This window comes from Paroedura picta, chromosome 18 (assembly GCF_049243985.1).
Source record: "Paroedura picta isolate Pp20150507F chromosome 18, Ppicta_v3.0, whole genome shotgun sequence".
In the NCBI taxonomy this organism is placed as follows: domain Eukaryota; kingdom Metazoa; phylum Chordata; class Lepidosauria; order Squamata; family Gekkonidae; genus Paroedura; species Paroedura picta.
Window position 1 is genome coordinate 14,128,193 of NC_135386.1, and position 20,534 is coordinate 14,148,726.

General features: G+C 50.9%; 1 protein-coding gene across 1 annotated transcript; it reads left to right on the forward strand.

Moving 5' to 3' along the window:
* The first annotated feature begins 699 nt into the window (after positions 1-699).
* Positions 700-13,434, forward strand: SELENOS (selenoprotein S). Its single transcript, XM_077317548.1, has 6 exons — positions 700-857; positions 1,733-1,852; positions 3,420-3,526; positions 10,884-10,976; positions 11,072-11,150; positions 12,381-13,434. Exons 1-6 carry the CDS (start codon positions 803-805, stop codon positions 12,458-12,460), a joined length of 534 nt encoding a protein of 177 aa, XP_077173663.1. The 5' UTR covers positions 700-802; the 3' UTR covers positions 12,461-13,434.
* Positions 13,435-20,534: the final 7,100 nt, after the last annotated feature.

Genomic DNA, 20,534 nt, shown 5'->3' on the forward strand with positions numbered 1-20,534 from the left:
ATGGCAGTAAATTAGCATACAAATACAAGAATTAACACACATAAGAACTGATTTTGAGTCCCATGGCACCTTCAAGATCTGCAAACCCCAATTCCTGGGTATAGGCAAGTATAGATTTTATTTGTTATTTGCATTTCTTGCATGCTGCTATCGGCAAGCTGTTACAATAGTAAAACCCCAGCTTACAAAAAATTCCCTGCCTTAAAGCTTACACCACCTGCTCAATGGCCACCCACCCAGTGCCAAAGGTCGAAGGGGAGACCTGCTGGTCTGGTTAAAAATAAAGAGGAGCCCCTGGTCCTCATTGCATGTGCCTTCAGATACACTGGATTTTTCAAACTTTACAAATGGGGGTCGGATCTTGGTTCTCAGGAAAGGCTGCTTAGAGTCAAAATTTAATTAAAATGCATAATGCATACTTAACTGAGCTATCAATGCGGCCGAGGTGACCTAGCTGTGGCTTTCCAGCGGCCCATGGACTACAACTCCCATGAACCTTTGACTGCCTTTGATTAAGGATGCCCAGGACGCTTCTCTCGCCTGCGTCCCTTCCTGATTGGTTACCTTTCTGCGCCAACCGCGCGCTCCTCCTTGAGCCACGCCCCTTCCCCTCTCCCTCCTCCCTTTGGCCAAACTCCTTCCGCGCCCTGATTGGTTCTTAGAAGAGCCGGGGAGGGGGAGATCTAAGGGGAGGGACTTTCTCATTGGCTGGCGTTGTCACGGGATGCGGGGGAGAAGTCCCGGATGTCGCTGAGTCGTTGTTCCGGCTTCGTCGGTCCCGGCGGGTGTCAGCGGCCGTGAGATGGCCGACCCTCCCCTCCATAAGCCCGTGGTGGAGAATGTCGCCGCCGCCGCAGGTAAGGAGGCGTGGCTTTGGGGGGAAGGCGTGGCTTTGGGGGGGAGAAGAGAGCCGAAAGTGGAGCCTCCTTGTTCAAGAGCAGCCTGCGTCATGTTGGCAGGGGTGGCCAAATTGGTTGTCCAGATGCCTATGGCCCTAATATGCTGGCAGGGGCTCATGGGAATTGTAGTCCGTGGGCATCTGGAGAGCCAAGGTTTGGCCAGCCTGATGGGGCTGTTTTCATAGAGCATAGAGCAGGGGTAGTCAAACTGCGGCCCTCCAGATGTCCCTATAAGCCCGCTCTAGTCCATTCTTGTCACATCTCGGAAGCTGAGCTTGATGGTCCTGGCTGGCATTTGAATGGGAGACCTCCCCAGGTGCAGGCAACAACAAACCATCTCTGAATATCTCTTGCCTTGAAATCCCTGCGGGGTCTCCACAAGTCAGCTGTGAATTGATGGAGGGGAAATCTCAAGAGCTCAGTCTTACCCACATCTTGGCCAGGTTGCAGGAGAGGGGCAACTTCACTGACTCATTTTCATGTCATCCCCAAGGATCAGCAGCTTGTAGAGGGCAGGGGGCTGCCGCAGGGTGGGGTGGGAGCAGGAATTTCCCATTCTGCTGCTGGGAAATCAAACCGGGGGTCTAGAAACTTCGCATAGTTATTCAGAAATGCCAGAGTAAGAAGATGGCTTCACAGAATGTTGAAATAGCAGCAGTTTTTTACTCTTTGCTACTAACATATTGATACCCAACAGCCTTTCTCATGCACCCTGGTCCTAATTCTGTGCCTTATACACTCAGGGTGAGGGTAAAATGGAAGGGAGGTGAACAATGTCAGCCTCATTGAGATAAATCTTTGTCTTCTTACAGCTGTTTTCTTTCTTCTCCCAGTGTGGTCAGTGTTTGCAGACTATGGCTGGTTCATCCTCTTCGGCCTTATTGTGATATACATGCTCGTGCAAAATCTCCCCAGAAAGATCCGTGAACAGCGCTCGCATTCACCTGCTTATGGTTGGTGTGGATTTGAAAAGCTTTGCTGTAACCTTCTTGGGGCAGGGACCTGTCCTCCTATTTTCTTGTGAAGCCTTCTGCAGGATGCTTTATAAACAGTATAATACAGCAGCAGTATCTTGGGAAGTCTTTTAATTTTTACATGGAGGGCTGTTAACGCCATTCTGTGCAGCAACATTCCTTGCCCTGTCCTGGTTCCAGGCTCGGTTAGAGAGCATTCAACATAGTACCAAAGTAAATTTGTCCTTGATAGCATCATCACTTCTGACTGTATTTAGCTTATAAGTGGGTGGGAAAGGCATGTTAGGAGACTAGAAAATGTAACCTGGAAATTTTCGCAGGCGGAATACAGTTACAATTTAAAGGAAAAGATGTATTGCTTGCAACATATATAGCAAACTTCTGATGGTTCCTCCTGATACAGGGCATGTGATACATTTTATGGTCCGGCTTCTTATTGACTCAAGAGTTTACTGCAGAAAGAAATTGTGAGCTTCCCAGTTTCACTGTTCTCCCAGCCAAGCCGGGTAGTTTTCTGTGACTTAAGGTGACCAGATTGTCCCACTTTTGGAGGGACATCTGGGGGCACCTGGCAAATTGTACTTACATTGAAATTTAAAAAAAAATTACAATACTATTTTTGTGTTTTATGCATTCTATGAACAATTTTGTTGCTCAATATAGACCAAATTTTAATCAAGAACCCCCCCCCCCAGTCAATAGTGTCCCACTTTACCAATGTTAAAATCTGGTCACCTTAGTGTGACTACACTATATCGTCACTGGTTTATTCTCAGGCTTCTGGATGGGACTTTTGAACTAATGCATCCTTGCTTCCTATGATAGTATTGCATTGTTAGGTTAGACCACTGAAGAACATAAGGAAAACCCTGCTGGGGCAGTCCAGTGATCCACCTAGCCCAGCATCCTGGTTCACCCAGCGGCCAACCAGTTACTCTAGAACAGCCTTTCTCAATTCTTTTACAGTTGAAAAATCCCTGAAACATTTTTCCAGGCTCCGAGAAACTCCAAAAGTGGCATGATTGTGCAAATATGGTTGGGAAGCATAGCCCACCCTGGGTCCCTCCCCATCCCACCCCCTCCAGGCCCATCATTGGCTATTTTGGGTCATTTTAAATATATTGGTGTGTTAAACACTTATTGGGTGATATGTCCTTATATCTCTTCCTAAAATGGCCAGTGATGGGCCTGGAGGGGATGGGAAGGAGAGGTGGGTTTACATGACCATATAAGGTCATATCACCTGGTAATTGTTTAACATGTTTTAAAAATGTATTTTAATCCGTTGGGAGAAAGTCTGCCAACAGCATGGCACAGATGCTGTGGCCTTTCTCAGGTCTTCTAACACAGTTATTCAGAGGTTCACGGGCTCTGATTGGGGAAGCTTAGCAGTCTGATCGGGGGGAAGCCTTCCGGATATGCTCAGGGAAATGAGAGCAAAGTTGGGTGCTTCCAGAATGCCTTGCACTGTTCCCAGCAGCACAGGGGTGTTTGTCCCTTCTCAGAGGTGGCAGATTTTGATCGCTCTTTTGTTTGTTTGGGTTAGAACCTGAAGCTATCGTTCGACGAGAGGAAGCCATGATGGCCGCCCGCCAGAAGATGCAGGAAGAAATGTACGCCCAGGCCGCAGCCTTCAGGGAAAAGCAGCGAGAGGTAATCGTCCCAGCTAGGCCGTTGTTTGCCCATCGCTCAAGCAAGCCAGCAACTTCTGGAACATCATGTTTTTCTAGCATGTTTTGAATATGCTGTGTGTTAATCTGGGTTGAAATGTTTTTTGTCTCATGCCCGTTTTGATTTTTGTAACTCTCCTGCCTGGCTTGGGCCCCCTCTGCTGCTCCAGCTTCCAGGAGATTCGGCTTCTTCACATGGCTTCTTCTTCTCTGTGTAGGAAGAAAGTTGTGAAAATAGAGTTGGGGCCCTGGCTCAGCAGTGGGGGCATCTCTCTTCCATGCAAACAGTTGCTGCTTTAATCGACAATTGATTAAAGGGGAAAAGGCCTGGAGAGGAGAGGAGAAAGTCCCTTGCTGACCAGAGTTCATAAGACTGACCTGCCTAGGTCTACTCTGATTGCTGTGTGGCTCCATAGTGGAGCAACCACTATGCATGTGCTAAGTTCAGTTCAGAGCGTTTTCAGTTAAAAGGTTTCGACAGCAGGTGAAAGACCTGGAGAGTCTGACATTGGTAGGCCGAAGGGCCTACCTACCAAGGCATCTTTGTGTGTTCTTGTGAATGAACTGACCTGTCACGTGAACATGATGTTGGCTTATCCAACAAAGCTGTCCTTCCAAAGAAAGGGGAGTCTTGGATCAGGAGCCCAAGGAGATAACAGCAGTAATATAGAATCATAGGATCACGGAAGGGGCCATACCCCCTGCTCAATGCTTTCTCCCTGTGTGGAAGAAGAAGAGTGGGTTCTTATATGCCGCTTTTCTCTACCCGATGGAGCCTCAAAGTGGCTTACAGTCGCCTTCCCTTTCCTCTCCCCACCACAGACACCCTGTGAGGTGGGTGAGGCTGAGAGAGCCCTGATATCACTGCTCAGTCAGAACAACTTTATCAGTGCTTTGGCGAGCCCAAGGTGGCTGGCTGCATGGGGCGGGGGGAGTAGGGAATCAAACCCGGCTCACCAGATTAGAAACCGCCACTCCTAACCACTATACCATGCTGGCTGAAGGGGAGTTGCAAATTCCTGGTTATCACAGCTGTCTCTCACAGAATGCAAATGCTAGTATGGTGGGGCAGGGGAGGTTTTCGGAATCTTTTAGTCACTCCGTCCTAATGCCCCAAAGGAGACTGCTGTTAGTGTCAGACGCACAGGAAACTCACAACAAAACTTATTCAAAAAGAAAATAGTTTTATTGATTAGCACTATACGCATTGGACTGAAAGTCAAATCTGACTCGAAGCCAGATTTGCCTCAGCTTATCAATACATTTCTCCCGCCCAAAACTTGACAGTTCCCAAGGAGGGGGGTTAGTGAGGAAAGACATATGTGAAACAACAACAGGATTCCAAACTCCCATCCTTGAGAGAATTGACAACAACCCTGTGTGCCCATAACAAGATAAGGTTAGAATAACATCACTATTCTACTTTATTGCTACAAACTACAAGGCCGGGGCTAGCAGGCGCCAGGTTCAATTAAGCAGTATAACTGACATGGAGGAACTCAGGCTAATTTATGACAGAGATTCTACAATCCTGACATCCCTCCGCATTAAAACTAACTTCACTCCCCCATCTAGCCGGCATCTACCGGGCGAGGACAATCAGGAAATGCTCGATGGAAAGCCCGGAGAAGGCGGGGTGCCTTCACATTCCCTGCCTCCACCCACTCTTTGTCCCCCGAGGGGAAATCTTTCCAATCGACCAGATATTGAAGGCGACCCTTGTGCAAACGAGAGTCTAAAATTTGGTTGACTTCATAGTGGGTGTCTTTGTCGATGTAAATTGGCACAGGCTGGTCTGGAGGAGGGTGCCACTCGTCTGGGACCGGAGCTCTCCGCAGCAGGCTGGAATGAAAAACCGGATGCACATTCCTATAAGTCTTTGGTAAAGCTAGCTCAACAGTTACAGTATTAATCAGTTTTATCACTTTAAATGGCCCCACATATTTAGGGCCAAGTTTCTTTGATTTCTGCTGGCACCTCAGGTTCTTAGTAGACAAATAGGCCAGGTCTCCCACTTTCCAATCAGGTGCAGGTACCCTTTTCTTATCCGCTTGAGCTTTATAGGCTTGTTTTGCCTCCTTGAGGCTAGCTACAATTTCTGGCCAACCTGTACTGATGGTGGATGCCCATTTATTTATGTCAGGAGCCTCAGTGGAGCTGAGCTCCCAGGTGGGGGCTGTTGCTAAATCAGTCCCATACACTACTTTGAAAGGTGATACCCCAGTTGAGGCGTGAACCCCATTGTTGTAGGCAAATTCAGCCATCGGTAATAAAGAGACCCAATTGTCCTGCTGGTGATTGATGAAACAACGTAAGTACTGTTCCAGGATTTGGTTTATCCTTTCGGTCTGGCCATTTGATTCAGGGTGGTAGCCCGAAGTGAGGGCTTGCTCCACCCCCAAAAGTTTCAGGAGTTCCCTCCAAAACTTAGAAACGAACTGGGGGCCCCGATCCGTCAGGACACGTGTCGGGATCCCGTGCAGACGTACCACGTGTTCAATGAAAAGAGAAGCCAATTTTGGTGCTGAAGGCACTCCCGTGCAGGGAATGAAGTGAGCCTGTTTTGAAAAAGCATCCACTACCACCCATATAACGGTGTTCCCATGGCTGGGAGGGAGGTCCGTAATAAAGTCCATAGTGACATCTGTCCATGGACGAGAGGGGGTGGGCTGTGGTTGCAATAGCCCCTTTTTCTTGCCTCCAACCGGTTTTGAGGCAATACAAATAGGGCATCCCTGCACATATTTCTCCACATCTTTGCGCAGGGACGGCCACCAATACTGTCTCCTGACTAGGTGCAGAGTTTTCACAAAACCAAAGTGTCCAGCAGTTTTTGCGTCGTGGCAAAGTTTCAAAACTTTTCCCCTGGCCGCAACAGGAACAAAGAGTCTCTCGCCCTTAAAAAAGAGCCCCCCCTTCTCAGTCAGATCAGGGCGGAGGGAGCCAAACTCCGGATCTTGTGACATCTCCTTCTGGACCCAGCCCCCTGGGATGGGCGTATCAGTCTTTACGTGGCTGCGCGTCACGGCGGCCATCCCTAGTTGGGCGGGGGTGAAAACGGTGTCCACCAATGGGTCTCGTTTGCTGTTGTACTGGGGCAGGCGTGATAATGCATCTGCCAAAAAGTTCATTTTACCCGGCAGATGCTTTAGGGAGAAGTTGAAACGGGCGAAAAACTCTGCCCATCTCATTTGCTTGGCGGAAAGCGATCGGGGCTGCTTGAGTGCCTGAAGGTTTTTATGATCCGTCCAGACTACAAATGGGATCGCGGATCCTTCTAGCCAATGCCTCCAGGTGGAAAGGGCCAATTTTACTGCAGCCGCCTCTTTTTCCCAAATTGCCCAATTTCGCTCTGCCCCCGAGAATTTCTTTGACAGATAGGCCAGCGGGTGTAATTTTCCGTCCTCCCCCTCTTGGAGGATCACGGCCCCCATTGCTACGTCCGAGGAGTCTACTTGTACGGTAAATTGCTTAGAAGGGTCAGCATGGGCCAGTACTGGTTCGGACGTAAACAACAACTTTAGTTTGTCGAATGCGTTTTGACAGGGGGGAGTCCACAGAAGGGGCGTCCCCGGGCGGCTCGCCGTTTTTCCCCCTTGTTTGGTTTTCAACAAGTCAGTGAGGGGCAACGCCACTTTGGCAAAATTGGGGATGAAAGTCCTGTAAAAATTAGCGAACCCTAAGAAGCTTTGCAGTTGCCTCCTGGTGCGGGGAGGTTCCCAAGCCAGCAAGTCACGCACCTTGCCAGGGTCCATCTCAATCCCCGCTTGGGAGACACGGAACCCCAGAAACTCCACCGCATCGCGGTGGAACTCACATTTAGACAGTTTAGCAAACAATTGGTGCTTCCGCAAGCGGTTGAGCACTTCGCGTACCAGATCAGCATGACTCTCAACATTCTCAGAATACACAAGAATATCATCAATGTAAACCAACACCCCCTGGTACAATAAATCATGCATAATTTCATTAATCATATTCATGAACACGCCCGGAGCGCCGGCGAGGCCGAACGGCATTACGGTGTACTCAAACTGCCCCAGGGGGGTATTAAAAGCCGTTAAATATTCGTGCCCCTTCTTGATCCGAACACGGTAATAGGCTTCCCTCAAATCCAATTTCGTAAAAATCCGTGCCTTCCCCAAGTGGCCCAACAAGTCTTTTATCAGGGGGAGCGGGTAGGCATTGCAGGTGGAGACCGCGTTCAACCCACGGTAGTCAGTACACAAACGTAGCGAACCGTCTTTCTTTTTTACAAAAAGGACCGGGGCCGCCAATGAAGATGTGGCCGGTCTAATAAAACCCCTCGCCAAGTTCTTATCCAAAAATTCCCTAAGCTCCGCCATTTCCCGGGGGCTCATGGAATAAAGTTTGGCTTTGGGGAGTGGCTCCCCTTTCTTTAATTCAATGGCACAGTCAGTTTTACGGTGGGGGGGCAGTTGGTTGCACTCTACCTCCGCGAACACATCAGCAAAGTCCCGATACTCAGGAGGGAGCGCTGCCCCCCCCGATCCCAAAGCGGCCACAACCCCCGTAAGTGGGGAATCCCGCGGTCGAGCGTGCTGCTCGCAGGCGGGAGAGGTAAAGTCCACAGTCCCTTCTTTCCACTTTACTAAGGGGTCATGTTCCTTCAGCCAATCCAACCCTAACACACAAGGGAAGGCAGAATGAGGGGCTACCAAAGGCTGGATTTGCTCCCAATGTTTTTTTATGTCCAAGTCCATTGGGCGCGTTTTCGCCGTGGCCTCCCCTCCGGGAGCGCATTTCCCATCTAATTGGGTGATTGGCAAGGGTTCCCTCAGCGGCACCTTTCCCACCCCCAAAGTCTCGGCCAGTGCCGGGCTCACTAGGGATTGGGTGCACCCTGAGTCCACGATACACCGGACTCCCACTGTTTTCCCCGACTTGGGGTTGGAGAGCTTGGCAGGTAGGAGTAGCAAGGGGGAATCACTCACCACGCGTTTGCCCCTGTTGGCGGCCTGCTGGCGGGGCGCCTTTACAGCAGACCGTCCTCGTTTCCCGACTGCTCCTCGGCTTGATCCTCGTCCTCCAGCCCGCTTCCCTCCTCCGAGTCGTCCACTGCTGGCACGGCAGCCACTGGCACCAGAAGAGACTTGGCACTTTTCTTGGGAGTGGTTTTCTTGGCGGGCTGGGCTTTCGGTGGGGCGCTGCTCACGGCCCTCGGGGTCGCTGTTGCTTTTGAGGGGCAGTTTGCGAGAAAGTGCCCCGCTTGGCCACAACCCAAGCACAGCCCTTTTTCCATGCGCCGGGTGCGCTCAGACGGCTCCAACTTGGCTCGGGACTTGGTTTTCGCCGGGGTGGAAGTTTTCGCCACGGTTTTGCCTGCCAGGACCTGTACCATCGAAGCTCGCTCCAATCGGTTTTCCATCTCCCCAGCCAATTGGACCCATCCTTCGACTGTAAGCGGGTCTTCCAGGAGAAGGCATTTGTCTGCCAGAGTAGGATTGAGGCCCCCTACAAACGACAGCACGCGTTGGGGCTCCGTCCAGTCCGGCACCGAGGAAGCCAGCTCTTTAAACTCCCTGGCGTACTCGACCACTGACAACTTCCCTTGCCGGTGAGCCCTGAGTTTCTTCTCCGCGGTCTCTCGCTCGAACGGTTCCACGTACATCTGGCGCAGGGCTCTCATGAAATGGTTGTAGTCACGGATGGCTTGGGGGTGATAGCGGTACAAGTCCACAAACCACTTGGCTGCTTTGCCTTCTAGGGCTTGGCCCACGAAACGCACTTTCTCAGCGTCGTCCTGGAAAGTGAACCCCATTTCCATCATGTAGGCCTGGAGGTGCACCAGAAACGTAGGAAAATCGGAGGGGTCTCCGGAAAACTTAGCCTTGAATTTATAGGTGCTCCGCATCTCCACACCCCGGAGGTGGGCTGGTAGGCGCCCCGGGCCCCAATCCGCCGGTGCCGGGGCCGGTACTGGGGGTCTTGCACCTCGGCCGATGCCTCGTCCTCTCCCCGCTGCCACTCTTGCTCGTTCCGCTGCCCGGGCCGCCTCCGCTGCTCGCGCTGCCGCTCGCGCCGCTTCGCGCGCCGCTGCTGCCGCCGCCGCCTCGGCTCCCGCAACGTCTGCCGCCGCCGCCGCTGCTGCCGCCGCCGCTGCGTCCTCGCCTCCGTCCGCGCCGTCCCCTCCGGCTCCATCGCCGCCCGCGCCGCCTTCGTCCTCTCGCTCCTCGCCCTCGCCTTCTTGTTCTCGTTGTGCTCTCGCTCGAGCCTCTGCCTCCGCCTCGATTTCCAGCTGCGCCCTGGCCCTGGCCAACGCCTCAGCATCCGCTGCCGCTTGCGTGTCCGCCATGCCGTGCTCCCGCAGTGCAAGCCCACCACTCACTCGTCGCAGGCTGGTATCGTGCGCACCACCACCGAGCACTTCCTTCAGCAGGCGTTGCGTTCGGCGCTTCTCCTCCGGATCCAACCGACCCGAAAGATCCTGCAGCCAGTTAGTCACCCTGTCCAGCTTGTACTGCAAGTCCTGTGTCTCACCCACAGGCTCCAGCGCGTAGCTAGGCAGTCCCAGGTGCTCCGGCCACCTCTCATCCCCAGTAGGGCGGTCGTATTTAGACAATCGCCTGCGCTGGGTGACGTGTCGTTCCAAAAATTCCTCGGGCCCCGGGGTTGTCCCCGAGATTGCCCGCATCATGCCCGAGCTGTGCGGGCCGGCACTCGCGCCGTCGCCCTGGGAGAGGTCCCAATCCAGGCCCTCTCCCTGCTCAGAAAAAGTATGTCCCTCGCCCTGCATTTTGCAGGTGAAAGGAGTTGTGAGATTTGACTTGATGTCAGACGCACAGGAAACTCACAACAAAACTTATTCAAAAAGAAAATAGTTTTATTGATTAGCACTATACGCATTGGACTGAAAGTCAAATCTGACTCGAAGCCAGATTTGCCTCAGCTTATCAATACATTTCTCCCGCCCAAAACTTGACAGTTCCCAAGGAGGGGGGTTAGTGAGGAAAGACATATGTGAAACAACAACAGGATTCCAAACTCCCATCCTTGAGAGAATTGACAACAACCCTGTGTGCCCATAACAAGATAAGGTTAGAATAACATCACTATTCTACTTTATTGCTACAAACTACAAGGCCGGGGCTAGCAGGCGCCAGGTTCAATTAAGCAGTATAACTGACATGGAGGAACTCAGGCTAATTTATGACAGAGATTCTACAATCCTGACAGTTAGGACCAGCGTGTATTGTGGCCTGCCAAGGCTTTTCAGCCTGTTTTCTCCCCTGGAAGAAGACGTGGGGGGGGGGACTTTTAGGTGAAGGGGGCTGAGCAGGCCAGACTATTGATAACTCAGATCTGTCCTCGTGTCCTAGCGTGAAGAGGAAAAGAGACGGCAAAAGATAGCCAAGTGGGAAAGCATGAAAGAGGGCAAAGGTTACAAGATGACTTTCGGACAGAACCCAGCGGTAAGTTTTGACTTTGGATTGGGGGAAGGCAGGTCAAGATAGGCAGAATCGGAGGCCTTGCAACTTAGGAGCCGTCTAACATCTTCTCTGAACAGGAGGAACCTGACCCTGGGCCTTCGACATCAGCGGCTGCCTCGAAGCCAAAGTCGGAGAAGAAACCTTTACGAAGCGGTGGTAAGTAGCAGGACTGGGACAGCTGCTCCTGGCTAAATGTCTCTGTACACCTCTTATTTTAATTAATTCAACCCTGCCTTTCTCCCCCACCTGTTCATTTTCTCCCCATAACAACCATGTGATGTGGGCTTGGGCTTGTGACTGGGCCAAGGTCACCCAATGAGCTTCCGTGGTAGACTGGAAATTCCAACCCAGTTCTCCCATATCCCAGTACATCGCTCAGACCCACATGACAGCACATTTCTCTGTGGTGCTCCCTGTGCCTGGAGAGAGGAGAGAGAATATCAGAAATGGGCCTGCCTGCCTGGTGTTGGGGGGCGGGGGGCGGCCGAGTTGCTGGTTAGGTGGAGATGAAACCGAGAAAGATGCTTCCAGGTGCCCAGGCTGAGCTACACAGATAACACCGCCACACACAGGAAGGCTCTTTTGTCCCCTTCTCCAGGATTCATGTCATCCCCCCCTCCCTGTACTCCATCCTGCCATTCTTCCTTTTCTTCCATTTTGAAGAGCTTTGTAAAACGTTCTCCCAATCATACCAGTTTATTTGGGGAGAGAACCAGGCCCGTGTGTCTAACAAACTATGTGGTCTTTTGCGAAATGGGATGTCAGTAAATCCATGAAATCTCCCAGTCCTAAAATCCCTTTTGATAGGCATGCATGCAGCAAAGTCAAATAGGCACATGCACACAGATCATGCAACGTGGGCAAAGAGGACACCCATGCATATAATAGGGGCAACTTAAGATTGCACCCAAAAGTATGTGTAATATACCTTATGTCTCATCTTGAATGGAAGAGAGGGTGGCATGGTATAGCCCCATCATGGCAGCTAAGCAAGGTTTGGTGCTTGGATTGGGGGGGGGAAGGGGGGAGTCCCAAGGAAGTCCCTGGCAAAACCACCTTTGCTTCTCACTTGCCTTGAAAAGCCCCTTGATGGGCTGGCCGTAAATTGGTTGCAACTTGCATATTAAGTCCTGCATGGTACAAAGACCTGCTGTCAAGTTTTGCATTTCTGCTCTGCATTCAGTGAGTATGCCATGCAAAACAGCATGCGGGGCACAGGCACTGCTGTTGAAAGGTAGTCAAGTAGTGCAAATGACTCACAACAAACACGGCCTTAGGAGCATTCCCTGTTTTCTTCCCTCTGCCTGTCTCCTGCGTTGGACTGCAGCTTCCCCATGCCCCAGGACGGGTCATGCGACAGAGCCTCTCTCTCCTCTCTTCCTCCAGGTTACAACCCCCTCTCTGGAGAAGGCGGCGGGTCTTGTGCGTGGCGGCCGGGACGCAGAGGCCCTTCATCCGGTGGCTGACGCTAACTTGGCTGGTGGCTCCCATCTACACCAGCCAGGTTGAACTGTGTACCCCCTTCGGTTGTTGGCGTCTGCAGGCTGCTTGCTGAGGGGTTTGAGAGAGAGCGCGGAACGAACCATGGGTGCGGAACGAACTATTTGAGTGCCGCTGACCGTGACCGAAAGTGCATGAAGGCAATAGTGGCGGTTGAACAGGAAACATTTCAGGCTTTTACCAGTTCATCCCCCCCTCTTTTGGCAACAGCTGAGCACTTTAGTCAATCCAGGGGCCTTACCATTCTTTACTTCTGGTCTGGCTGAACCCTTCTTGAAGAGTCTGCTTCTGTGCAGCAGGGCCGTTCCCTTGCCAGAGGGGCTTGAGGGTGGAAATGCTACGAAAGCAGGGGGGAAAGTAAGGGATGTTTCTTTTTGTTTCTCCTGGTCAACAACAGCTTGAATATACTGCAGGTTCCAGAGCCCAAGTACGGACCCCTTTAGTGTTCTGGGAACTGAGAGCTGACCCAGCTAACTTGGAGGTGTGTGACGTGGTGCTTCTCATGAATGCCGCCTGTCAGGCATGCCCCAAGCCCTTTTGGGCTTCCTTAAAAGTTCTCTGCCAATGCAAAGAAACTCTTTTAAAATTCGTTTTAATATTTTAAAAATGCCCAATCCAGTTTCCAGGATTTCATTGTCAGGCCTACGAGGGTCTGACATCCTCAAAAGGCTGCCCATTGGCCCTGCATTAGTCTGCCCACAGTCCTTGCCCCGCATTCATGCACTTTGAGGTTCCTCGGAGCGAGCGAGGTCCGTTGACTCCCCGCAGCAAGCAGCACGGAATGACGTCGTCCTTACAAATGGTCCACGTGCCACTGGGGACCACTGAAGCCGAGTCGACACGGAGGGGAAGCAGTTCTTGCCACTGCACTTCTTTTCTTTCTTTTTCTTTTTCATGTTCTCTGCTTTGTACGAAGAAAAACACGACAACGTTGGCAGTATCGATGTTTCGGTGGCCTTTTGTTCCCTATGGGGAAATGTGGACTTGAGCCTGATAGACGTGTCCGACCCAAGTCTTCCTGCTTGGCCGCATCTGGGGAAAGCGTGTTCTCGGGTCTCCTTGTTGCAGTAAAATTAAATGCGCCTGTGGAGAGATGGTTGGCAGGGCGCTTGATCAACCGGCATAACCCAAACGAATCCGAATCTCTCCTCCCGCCAGAGGGTGGCAGTGGGAATCATGGCAGTAGATTTGCAGGGAGGGAAGAGGCGAGGGGAGTTGGGATCGGGGGGATCGAGCCGAGAGCTTTAAATTCAATTAAACATGGGAGCCCTGTGTGGCTCAGGGCGGTAAGAAGAAGCCTCAGACAATCGAAATATAACATGCACAAGTGAAAACAGTCATGATTTAGATTGAAAAATGTTAAAAGCTGCTCATTTCCAATCTATATCCTGAGGCTCTTCTGTGTTGAAGTGATGTAGGGCTTGAGGAGAGCTCAGTTTGGTGTCGTGGTTAGGAGTGCGGACTTCTAATCTGGCGAGCCGGGTTTGATTCCCTACTCCCCCACATGCAGCCAGCTGGGTGATCTTGGGCTCGCCACGGCACTGATAAAACTCTTCCGACAGAGCAGGAATCTCAGGGCTCTCTCAACCTCACCCACCTCACAGGGTGTCTGTTGTGGGGAGAGGAAAGGGAAGGAGATTGTAAGCCGCTTTGAGCCTCCGTGGGGTAGAGAAAAGTGGCATATAAGAACCAACTCTTCTTCAGGTAGAAGGCCAGGCCGGGGGGAGGGGGGTGCGGCCAGCCTGAGAGAAGGAGCAAGGCCTGGTTCTTTGTTTTATTTGTTTCTTCAATTTCTTACCCACCACTCCCAAATGGCTCGTGACAGGTTACAAAGTCTGTATAAAACCCCCAATAAAACTTCCCTTAAAACACCAGACAAAAAATACAATCAGACAAATGAAATAAGTGAAATAAAATACGGCAGGGAAAAAAACAATCCCATTCTTAACTCAATCCCATTCCCCCCCCCCCCCCCCCCCCGGATACAGTCTCATAGCGGGAGGAGGGATGAAACCCATGGCCGCCACACACATAGCTCTATCCTGAAAGGGGGGTCATACAGATCTTCCTTAGCGTGCTGGCCTCAACCATAGACCTGGTGGAAGAGCTCCATTTTGCAGGCCCTTTGGTTCTTGGTTAAGTATCTGTTTCCTGAGAAGCTACGTTTGTCAAGGGTGTGGCTGATTGATGTTTTGTGCAGCAAGGCTGTTCTTTACCAGAGGCACACGCCTTTTTGTCAGCTGAAGAAAAAGGGGGGGAAAATGCCGGGTGATAAATTTAAAATTTTTTTACGAAGTCCCTGCTTGTTTTGGTAGGCAAGCTTTGTTAGGGGGAATCTATAAAAACATAATTTCACATTTAATACCAGTAATGGATTAAATCTTGTTACAAAAGGATTAAAATTAATATTACACGGCAGGATAAAAATTAGTTCTAAAAATAGCGGGACCCTGACAAAAGAGGGCAGGAGGTTAGGGTGAAATGCATCGATCAGCTTTTCTGGCGTTCCCACCTGTTATTCGGAGGGGTGTTAGAGAAATAGCCAGTCTGTCATTGATTACGGTCCTCGGCCAATACCCAAACAATACCCAATAACAATCGCGGTTCAAAGTCTAAAATATACAGTCAACAGGTGCATATAAGCCATTTTAGAATTCTAAAAAGTTTATAAAAGCTAAAAAAAAAAGACAGATTATAAAATTGCATCTATCCTAACACCTCAGTTGCCACGAAGAGTTTCTGATCTTGCATACCTGAGAATCCAGCTCCCCGGCATGTTTTCGGATGGTTCCTGTCAGAGAGGAGATACTTTCACCTAGGTTCCTTTCAGCTCCTTATATCAGGGGCAATCAAACTGTGGCCCTCCAGATGCCCATGGACTACAATTCCTATGCAACCCTGCCAGCAAATGCTGGCAGGGGCTCATGGGAATTGTCGTCCATGGACATCTGGAGTTCTACAGTTTGACTACCCCTGCTTTATTGATTCTATAAAACACCTGGCTTGTTTGAAGCCAGAGACAAGCAAATGTTCGCTTTGCAGACAGTTCTGTGCCAGGCGTTTGGTGTTTCACGTCTGCGAAGCCCTCAGGAGGGCAGCATTGGTCCAGGTTCCCCGAGTGCGATGGAAAGCTCTCCTGTCGCCTCAGTCCATCCCAGCTCCAAACGTACGAACCGCCTGGTTGGCACCGACTCGGTGGCTGCCAAGGAGGAACGAAGCTTTCGAGGCCGTCTAACCCAGCTGGCCCAGCCAGGGCCAGGCGGAGCAGCTTTGGGTGCCACAGACCTGGAGGAAGCTGTGAGCTGTCTGCGTCATCCTGGAAAAAAGGGGAGGCTGGCTGGAAAGAATTGTGACACAGGCGACGGGGCTCGCTTGCCCAGCTGGATCTTTTCCCCCACTCTTTCTTTGAATGGGAACCAAAGTGTATGCGTGTGCGTGTTTTCCAGTCTGGTTAAAGCCCAGGGGTGCCTTTTCCAAGCTGGTTTGCCTTGAAATGACAAGAGTAATTTTGTTTTTCTCTCTTTTTATTTAAACCTGGGCATCCAAAGTGGCCTCCGCGGTTCTCCTCTGTATCCTCAAAACAACCTTGTGAGGTGGGCTAGGCTGGACGCATGCAGCTGGCCCAAGGTCGCCCTGGGAGCTACCACAGGAGAGGGGACTTGAACCTCTCTCCCACCCCGCTAGATTTGCAGCCCAGCACTCCAACCAGTGTGCAAGGCTGGTGTAAAAAAGCGAGAGGGCCACAGGAAAGAATTCAGACCCTCATCTTTAACATGAGTGGAAGATGGAACTTGCCACTGCTTGTGGATTGATCCATGCGTGCGGATTAATTTCAATTTGGCCTTCAACCAAGCACCTGCATTTTTAAAGGTATCATCGAGAGCATTTGAAGGAAAAGGAATGTGACTTCAGTTTGGGGGGGGGGGTTGTTGAATCCTGTAGGCACAGGGCTAAGGTACCTGGGGCAGCAAAGGGATGCTCTTCTTGGGGCCGAATATACCCAATTGCTCCGATGCCGTTTGGTTAAAGCAGCTCCTGCTTGGAAATCTCTTCCTGTGTCTTTCCCACTTTCACCATCCACTGAGTGCTCCGGGGAGATCTGTGGGCATTCTGCGAGCTGCCTTTTGTTGCCCACGGTGGACGATCTCCTTGGCTGCCTCCAAAACGATGGGCCCCCAGACGATTCTTGCAATGTTAGGGCCTGCTGTGTTTTCCCTTAAATCGGGTTGGTTTTTGCTTGTGTTGCTGAGGGGGCTCGAGGAGAACTGGGGACTGGCCCAAGGGCACCCCGCTGGCTGCATGTGAAGGAGTGGGGGAGCCAAACCCAGTTCTCCAGATTAAAGTCTGCCGCTCTTAGCCCTGCTGGCCCCGGTGAAATAATCTTGGCTTCTTTTTGCAGTAAGAACCTGACAGCAAGGACATCTGTTGACATAGTTAATGGCTTCCTTGGCGTGGTGCCTTTCTCCCAAGTAGGGACCCGATGCTGCTTACGTCCCTCTTCTCCATTGTGTACTCACAACAACCCTGCGAGAGTGTGTGATCGGCCCAAGGTCGCCCAGCAAGCTGCCAAGGTAGAGCAGGGATTCAAACGTGGGTCTACCGATCCGGAAGACGCACAACGGCCCAGCGTTGCTGCCCTGAATTGGTGCTCCATGTAAAACTGCTTCTGAAAATGGAGGTTCTCTTTAGCCGTCACGGGCTTTGCGATAGAGTGCGTGGCCCAGTGGAAGCCAATTTACGAGGATCCCCTAAAGCTTCCAAGACATGAATTTGCCTGGTTCTGCCCTTGAAGCCCTCTAAGCTGGGAGCCATCGCTGTATCTCATGGTAGTATTGAAACTGTTCCACTATAGCAGCTCTCTAGCTTCTGGCACCAACGAAAAAAGAAAACCTGTCCCTGCAATGACAAAATTCATAGACTCCTTGATCACACAGAGGACAGAAAGCCAGCATGGTGTGTTAGTTAATGACAGTGCCCTCTAATCTGGAGAGCCAGGTTTGAATCCCTGCTCCTTCACATGCAGCCACCTGGGTGCCCTTGGGCCAGTCACAGTTCTGTCAGCTGTTCTCATAGAGCTCTCTCAGCCCCATCTACCTTACAGGATGTGAGGAGAAGGGATAGTGATTGTAAGCCACTATGAGACTCCAGTTCTTCTCCAGAGCAAATCAGGAGACACGATGGCAAGCTTACCTCCCATAGAAATTCAGTTTTCTTCTCTGAGAAGATTGGCTTTCATGGCGCCTTGCCTCTCATTCCGAACATCTCCCCCTGAGGGACTTGGAAGCAGACTTGGAGGCCCAGGTGGTGGAGTTTTAGATGTTCTCAACCAACGTTACAGAGCTATATAGTAGGACAAAGCTCCGGGGACAGAAGAGTGACAGGGCCCTTTAAGTGGCTGGGAACGGATGAAGCCCAAATTCTCTTTGGAGCAGGGAGCGCTTGAAGGAAATAGATGAGAAGTGAACTTTTGCCGAGAACAGAAAATGCCTCTTCAGACAACAACACATAATTCATTTATGGAATTCAATAGCACAGGATAAACATCTAGCTTAAATGGCTTTTAAAAAATGATCAGACAAGTTCCTTGGGCATTAGTCATCGATGGCTATTTATCATGGTACGTAAATGGAAACTCCGTCTGTGGGAGCAGTCTACCTCTAAATGTCCAAACCTTTAAGCTGTTGTTGGGTACTGACTGATACGGTGGCCCTTGAGTTGGGGCAGCTCTTGGCCTTTTAAACAGACTTACAAAGGTAGACAAACTACCTAAAAATAACTAATTATTGTTCTTTCTTCATGAGACAGCACCTTCAGCTATTTTATTTAGGTATCTTTATCTTTATAGTCTGCTTTTCTCCCCAGGAGGGGTCCAAAGTGGTGTACAAGATCTTTCCCCCTGTTTGCATCTTTAGCCTTACAAGAACCCTGTAGGGTAGGCCAAGAGACCCTGCGACCAGCCCAAGCGTCCGTGGCAGAGTACGGATTTTGAACCGGGGCCTCCCGGATCCTCATCTGGCACGAACCGTCATACCCAGCTGGCTCCAGTTTTGCAACGAACAAAAGCCAAACAAAACCCCAGCATGAGACGTTGATGTAATTTCCCATCTCTACCTGTCATTCATCCCCCCAGGCTTCTGCCCGTTTCATTACGAGGGATGCTGTTGGCAAGGGAAAGCAGCCCTCTGGCAAATCTTAATAATGGATTCTATTCCCGCATTTCCTTTTACAAGAGAGAGGCCGGGAGCCAAGACGGCATTCATAGCTACCTGCAGGGACCGGTGTGGTTCTTGGCTGGGGCTTCAGGTCTGTTCTAAGAAAACGGAACAAAACGCCAACTGGTGCCAGTTGAGCCACAGGCTCAGAGGAAGCAGGCCTTAGTGCCCCGGGGCTTCTAGAGGCCTCAGGCAAAATAAAACGGGAGTGTCCATCTTGCAGTTAGCTGCCTGCATGCAAAGGCCATGGCCACTGAATACTTTTGTTCTCAGTACATTTTTAGCTTCCCCCCCTTACCGACTCAATCTTTCCTACATCTTACTGAGAGCATGGCACTGTCAGGATTTGAACGCTTGCGATGTGAAGGGGAGGGGCCTTGGCTCAGTGGCAGGGTGTCTGCTGGACACGCGGAAGGTTCCCGGTTCAATCCCCAGCAGGTCCAGTTGAAGGTTGCCGATTCTGCTTGAGACTCCAAAGAGACACGGCCAGTCTGACTAGTCCAGCCTTTTTGAACCACGTGAAGGACCCCAGAAATATTTCCCAAGCTTCCAAGACCCCCCCCCTCCCCTGGATGTGCTGCCATCCTCCTTGAGAGAAGTGGGTGGCGGAAGCAAGATGGAGGAACCAGCCAATCATGTATTTATTTATCTGGTTTCTTATACCGCCCTTCCGTACGGCTCTGTTTGCTGGCAGGGGCTCATGGGAATTGTAGTCAATGGACATCTGGAGGGCCGCAGTTTGGCTACCCCTGATTTAGGGCATATCACATTACAAGCTTATCTCCAGCCAGGTGTGCAGCTAAGAAGAAAGGGGCTATCAGGGGCTCTGATAGCTGTAACCCACAGGCCATCGAAACGGACCCGGATTGTTCCCAAATATCGTCTTCTTAAGGACACTTGAAGATAACTCCAGGAACAGAATAAATAGCCCCTGGTCACGTGGCTGCATATCAAAGGCTTAGGTTCAGGCCAGCTTAACAAGAGAATGGGACGGAGAGATAGCACCTCATGCGCGACCCACGAAGCCTTCTGCTTCTGCTTTGTCCCAGGTTCTGAAATTCAAATAAAGAACCCGCACGTAGCAGCGGGGACCGTGTGGGCTCGTGTGCAACAAAGGCTGCCGCGTCCGATTTTCAGTTCTGACACGACCATATGGAGAGAAATCCTCAACTTGGTTTCAATCCTCTGGGGTTTAGGCTGGTCTGTTGCTTGATGTGATCCGTCTTGTGGATCTTATGGCTTGTTATGAAAAGTGAGATTCGGATTCCTGTCTGTGGACGTTGAACTGAGGTTTGACGTGATTTTGCACATGGCCCATTTATGCACTGTCAGCCCCCCAACACTCCCAGGCTGGGCCTAGGCCTGCTTACTTGGAAACAAATTCAGTGTACTTCAGTGGGACTTCCTGCTGGTAAGAGTGTCTCGGTTAACAGTTAATTCTCCTGCAAGATCTTGAAACCCAGAGACTGTGAGGATGGGACAAATGCATGGGAGATAGATCTGTCTGGAGCTACACGGCTTTGACCTAGATCAGGGATTCTCACCCTGGGTTCTGGGGAATTAGGGATTCTCACCTTTGGTTTGGTGCATGTTACACGAGGTTGAAATAGGCTGACCTACATAGGCCAGGCTAGTCTGATCTTGGCAGATCTCAGACTAGCCTGCAGGGTGGGCCTGCTTAGTCCTGGGATGGGAGACCACGGAGGAAAGCCAGCTCTCTAAGCTGAGGCAGGCAAGGGCAAACCACCAGTGAACATCTCTTGCCTTGGAAACCTTACAGGGTTACTACAAGTCATCTGGGATTGGGAATGTCACTTACTACAAATCA

Coding starts and splice junctions, on each gene's coding strand:
- SELENOS (XM_077317548.1), top strand. CDS start 803: ATGGCCGACCCTCCCCTCCATAAGCCCGTGGTGGAGAATGTCGCCGCC. Junction 3,527..10,883: donor TCAGGGAAAAGCAGCGAGAG/GTAATCGTCCCA, acceptor CTCGTGTCCTAG/CGTGAAGAGGAAAAGAGACG. Junction 11,151..12,380: donor GAAACCTTTACGAAGCGGTG/GTAAGTAGCAGG, acceptor CTCTTCCTCCAG/GTTACAACCCCCTCTCTGGA.